The sequence below is a fragment of the Entamoeba histolytica genome, genomic scaffold (genome assembly GCF_000208925.1).
Source record: "Entamoeba histolytica HM-1:IMSS scf_1104750518257 genomic scaffold, whole genome shotgun sequence".
NCBI classification, from domain to species: domain Eukaryota; phylum Evosea; order Mastigamoebida; family Endamoebidae; genus Entamoeba; species Entamoeba histolytica.
The window spans coordinates 5080-11314 of record NW_001915266.1 but is presented as its reverse complement, the minus strand read 5'-3'; the positions used below and the strand labels follow the sequence as shown (position 1 = coordinate 11314).

Below are 6235 nucleotides of genomic sequence, written 5' to 3'. Positions count from 1 at the left end.
AATAAGAAGAATTAATAATATATAGATAAACATATGATATAAATAATATAATCAGAGAAATAAATATAAAAATAAATAATATAAAAATACGATAGATAAATAACATATAAATAAAAGAATAAAAATACAAATAATTAAATATGATTCATCAAATCATTTATTTCATTAATATTTCATACAAATGACTACAAGTGATCATAAAATATAAAAATAAATATTTACAGATTGTATATTTATCATACTTTTTATTTATTTTATGAGCAAAATATAATAAGTGGAAAAATCTAATGATGCAAAATATTTTGCATCTTTTTTTTTCATTTTTGTAATTTATTTGGATGCATTATTTCTTTGTTTATTTTTGTGCCCATTTTATTTCATTAATATTATTCTTACATTATTCTGTTCTTCTTTATTTTAATATTCTGTTGTTTTATCTTCTATTATTTATATTTTTTATTGTTTATTTTTCATGTTATTATTCATTGTATTTCATTATGTTGTTATTTTCTATCATAATACAGTTAATATGTTAAATAAATATGTTAAAATTGTTATTATAATGAAATAAAATAAAAATAATAATACAATTAATAAGATGAATAAATAATAAACCATAATCTAAATGTGTTTATAACAATTTCTGTACAACACCTTTTAACATACTAAATGATATGAAATGTTTCTTTATTTGGAATATGTTTTAAATATTATGTGATGTTCTTTTAATTTTATTCTTTATACAATCATTCAGTTACATAAATTAATGATAAAAATAACATATAATACAAACTAAATGAGAATGATGATGAAATAATCCATGAAATAAAGAAAAATAAATACAAAAAGAAATAAAAAGAATAAGAAAGAATGAAATAATAAATATTAATAATAAAATAAACAAGAAATAAATAATAAGAAGTGATATGATAATGATAAAATATGAAAGTGAATATGATAAAGAAAATAATAAAAAGAATAAATTAAATAACAATTGATTGAATAAAAACTTAAAAAATAAAATAATATATCATAGAATAAATACTTCTAGAAAAAAAGAAAGGATAATAAAAGAATAAAGAAGAATAAGAATAACTAAATGAAATGAACAATGCAAATAATGAAAGATAAATAAAAATGAAAATAATAAAATAAACAACTAAATAATGAATGAAATAATGTTAATTTATAATAACTAATAAAAATATTAAATAAATATTAAATACAATTTTATTTATTGTATAATTGTTATAACCATTTGTTGTTTAATATTATGTTAATATTTATATTTATTATTCTATTCTTTATACATTTCTTCTTATTATTATTATGTTTATTTTTTATTATTTTATATTTTTATCATAAATATTTTAAATAATTTATTCAATTATATTTATTTCTATTCTTTATCTTCTACTGTTGATATTCTCTTTTCTTGATTTTTATATTAACAGATTTATCTTCTATGAGTTGTTTATTTTCTTTATTACTTTCTTCAACTTCCTTTTCAAATTATATCCCTTTTCATTCTAACATGTTTCGATTATGTGAATTCCATACACTCGGATCATGAACTCGAGGTAATAATTTATTTGGATAGTTGTTCATGATATTTCTCTGTGGTATATCATGAAGGTTTCTTAATGTTTCCTTAAGTAATAAATACAAAAAACAACTTCAAACTACTTTTAATTTCTTCATTCATTTGATCACCACATTAATCATTTGAATGTCCCTTTTATTTCATATTACTTTTCTATTTAAATTCTACTCTTAGAAATGGTCATCTCAACAGATGCTTTTCATTATTATCCTTTCACATTACTTTGTTTAATTTCCTAATTACATGTTTTTGTTTTCTTTTTATATTTCTTTATTCATCTCCTCTATCTGTTTGATAGTGTCTCTTAAGTTTCTCTTGCTTATTTCTTTCTATTTTATATTCCCTGTTTTGTACTTCTTCATTTCTACTTTCACTTCTTTTACTTACTAGCTTCTTCTTTCTTAATTAAGTCTTTCATCTCTTACTTTATACTTAATGTATTCATATATGTATTTTAATTTCTTGTTTGAAGTTCTGTTCTTTTTTTCTTTAAATATCTTCTTTCCTTTCTTATCAAATTTTATTTATAACAAAATTGTGTTTCTTGGGATTATTTCAGTATTTTAATATTTTAAATTTGGTAAACAAAAATATGAAATGCCTACTACCAAAAATCTTTGAAAATTAGTTTGGTATATTCTAAAATTATCATAAACCATTGAACAAAATACTTATTCTTTTGTTTCTATTTCATCTTTCTTACTCTTTTATTAATTATTCTTATATTCTATTATTAATTTGTGTTTATCAAGAAGAATAAAAAAGACCAAAATAAAATAATCAATTCAATCATTTTCAATTAAATTCTTTGATTGAACATAATAAAAATGTATAGTATTACTTTTATTTATTTTAGTACTTCATACTAACATATTAATATTCGAATATATTTATAATTATACTATAATTATGTTTTGATTTCTTTTAATAAATACAAACTACCATTAAAAATTATCAATAATCATTATACACAAAATGTCATTTCTTACAATTTCTTATTTGAATTAACTCATTGAATAAATAACAAAGCAATTAATTAAGTGTTAATAGATTTTTCATATATTCTTCCTAGTTTAGCGGAGACTAATCACATCCCTGAGTTATTTGTTTTTTAAAAAGAGTAATCTTTTTCTTTAACTTATCATTTATGTTTTTCTTGCAAATTGAGAAAATCACTTCTTTGCTTTATTTTTTCCTATTAATGTCTTCTCATCCTTCTTCTGCTTATTTCTTCTTTTTAACCTTTTGTTTATTTTCTGTCTTAATTTTAAACATTTTCTTTTTCTTTATTTTAATTTAATTTTATGAATGAGAGAAGAAATCATTTCATTAACATCTTATTATTATGTTTAATTTTCTTTTAGTCTTACCCACACTTTAGTAGTTCCTTATATTACACCATGTAATATTCTATCATAATATCTTGCTCCACCCTTTGCAGTTTTACCTAATACATTTCTAATTCAAATACATCGTCATAACCAGAAAATAACTGGGAGTGTCGGTGCTTGAATTTGTACTAGTGTTTGTGTGTGTGTGTTTTAGACATAACACCTTCGATCTCCCCAAAGAATAAATACAACAAAAGAAAGAAATAGAATTTTAATTGAAATGATGGGTTGTTTTTGCATTTAATTGGTTGAATAAGAAATTATACAAGAAATTAAGATGGGAACAAATTGAAAGTATAATAAAAGCAATAAACATTAATGTCAATAATGAAAAAGAATATATTAAATATATTAAAATTATCACATAAAATAAAAGAAAATACTAAACGGTACATTAAAGTGAAAGTAAATGATATAATAGAAGAGTAGAGTGTAATTCAATAATAAAAACATCATATTAAAGAATAACTCTACAGAAATTGATGAAGAATATCTTAACATTCTCATCAATAAAGTAAAAGAAATGAAAATAGAAAAATGTACAAACATTAATTACTACTTTCAAAGAAAAGAAGCTGACCAATTAATAAGAGGAAAATAATAATAGATGGATATGGTCAGGAAGCAGAATGCAGGATCTGCAAGATGATATGAATATTTCAATGGTTATGCACCTCTATCTCCAAAATAAAATAATAAGAGATAAAATTGATGAAATAAAAGAAATCCTAAATAAAATCAATAGACTAGAAGATTTGGTCAATGAAATTGTACAGAATAAAGTGCAACATGAAATTAAAAGAATATGATGAAGAAGGAATAAAAGTCAAAACACTAGAAAGAATAAAGTACCTAAAATATATGATGACAATGAATAAAGAATTAAATTTAATAAAAATGAAATAATCAGAATCAATACAAATAAAATAATGTTTGATTCTAATAAGAAAATTAGAATAAGGAAGAAACAAAAAATGAAATATACCCAAATAACGATATTAATTTAGAATATTGGAAATCGTTATATGAAACACAGGTGATATTAAATAAAGAGAAATGGAAAATAAAACAAATCACCTTGTGGAATGAAAGATATATCAATTATAATAATGTCATAATAACAATAAATGAATTAAATTTAAGTATAATGAGAATAAGTAACTGGAAAGCAAAAGGAAAAAACAATAAAATAATAAAAACAATTAAAAATAAGTACACGTTTAAAATTACATTAATATTTTTAGTTTAGTTCCTTGTTTGAAAAACGAATAGGAAATTTTTTCATAAAAAAAAATTAAAAGAGAGTATTATAAATAGTAAATTTTATATAAAAAGTTATTAGGTTTACCTCTTTAATTTTTTGGTATTTGTTATAAAGAACGTTTGTTATTTCGCAACGTTCAACTAAGACGAACGAAAAAAAAACATTAAAAATAATAAACTCTTTTTCAAAACTAGAAAGAACTAAGAATTTTAATAATAAAAGGGATGAATATTATAATTAATGGAAGAGAACGAATAGAAAAGTTAATAGAAGGACCACCAACTCTAAACCCAGAAGATATACTTTATGATGAAAAGAAAGATATATTAGGGAGTGGCTCATTTGGAAAGGTATATAGAGGTATAGTTGCAGGGTTACCAGTTGCAATAAAAGTTCCTAATAAACAAGTACTAAGTGAAGATGAAAAAGAGAGTTTTATGAGAGAAATTGGGGTAATGAAAAAAGTATTTCATCCAAATATAGTACTATTTTTAGGAGCATCAACTGAGAAGAAGATAATGATTGTTAGTGAGTTAATGGCATGTGATTTAGAAACATTGCTCTATTGTCCAAATAAATTACCTGAAAGTTTAAAGATAGAATTAACACCTGAAATAAAACTAAAGTTATGTACAGAAATGGCATTATCAGTTAATTGGTTACATAATGTAGTAGGAATGGTTCATAGAGACTTAAAACCAGAAAATTTCATGGTAGATAATTATATGAATATTAAAGTAACTGACTTTGGATTTACTGTATTTCCAGCAGACGTTAAACAAGAAGAAGGGTGGAAAGGAACACCTTATTATTTAGCAAAAGAAGTTGTACTTGAAAATAAAGTAACATTTTCATGTGATGTTTATGCACTTGGATTAATTATGTGGCAAACATTTACGCAAAAACAATTATTCCCAGAATATGACGACTTTGATGAATATTCAGAGGATGTCATTTGTGGCACAAAAAGACCAGAAATTGATAGTTCTGTTCCAAAATTATTAGTAAAATGTATAAACAGTATGTGGGATGGAGATTATACAAAAAGACCTAACATAAAAGAAGTTCTTGAAACACTCCAACATGTTTCTTTAGAAAGTGCACTAATTGACGATGAAGGATTAAAGTTTTGGAAAAAACATTTTTATAATAACAAAACAGGTGGATTAAGGTTAGAAGTTGAAAAGCAACTCTTCTTTAAAGAACTTGGAAAAGAGTTAAATATTAAAATTAGTAACAGTAGTTGTCTTTATCAATTGTTTGATGAAAAAATAATTACACCAACTATTTTCCAAAAATCAATTGATTTTTATGGAAAATACTTTAAACATATGTCTATATTTAATGAATTAGTTGAATTAACAAGTGCCAGTTGGTATGCCTTTGATATCACACGTGAAATTGCTACCTCTTGGCTTGACAAAAGACAAAATGGTTGTTTTTTGGTTAGGCTCTCTTCTAAAACTGTTGAACATCCTTTTGTCATTTCATATATTCTTAAAAATGAAATTAAGCATAATCGAGTTACTAGAATAACAACTAAAAATGTTTCTAATAGATATTCAACAAAAAACATTATTAATGGTACTGAAATTGTTGCAAAAACTATAACTGAAATTATAAATAAGTGCATTGATGCTGGCATGTTTAGCACAATTTGTCCTCATGAAAAGATTCAAGCCGATACCTACTCTTAATTTCCTCTTTTAGTCATGTTACTTTTTTTATCCTTTTTTGTTTCTTTTTAAAACCAAAAAAAAGGAATTCGAAGATGGCACGTCAGAGACACCATAAAAAATATAGAAAAACAAATAACCAAAGAAGAAGAAATTCATATCAACCAAGAAATATAAATGACAGAAGAATGAGTGAAAATAGATATTATCTGTATGGACAGAGATACATGAATAATCACACTGATCATTACAATAATAATTATATCCATAACTATCACAACATAGATGATACAAATCGTTT

At 22.6% G+C, this 6235-nt stretch overlaps 1 protein-coding gene across 1 annotated transcript, besides 4 other annotated features; it reads left to right on the top strand.

Moving 5' to 3' along the window:
* Positions 1-2623: 2623 nt before the first annotated feature.
* Positions 2624-3163: a repeat region.
* A 6-nt stretch (positions 3164-3169) lies between these two features.
* Positions 3170-4181: a repeat region.
* Positions 4182-4482: 301 nt separating this feature from the next.
* EHI_128700 (SH2-protein kinase domain containing protein) lies at positions 4483-5955 on the top strand (the record flags this gene model as incomplete). The annotated part of the gene is made up of 1 exon (XM_651203.1): positions 4483-5955. One exon carries the CDS (start codon positions 4483-4485, stop codon positions 5953-5955), a length of 1473 nt encoding a protein of 490 aa, XP_656295.1.
* A 66-nt stretch (positions 5956-6021) lies between these two features.
* Positions 6022-6056: a repeat region.
* Positions 6041-6235: part of a repeat region that runs on past the window's edge.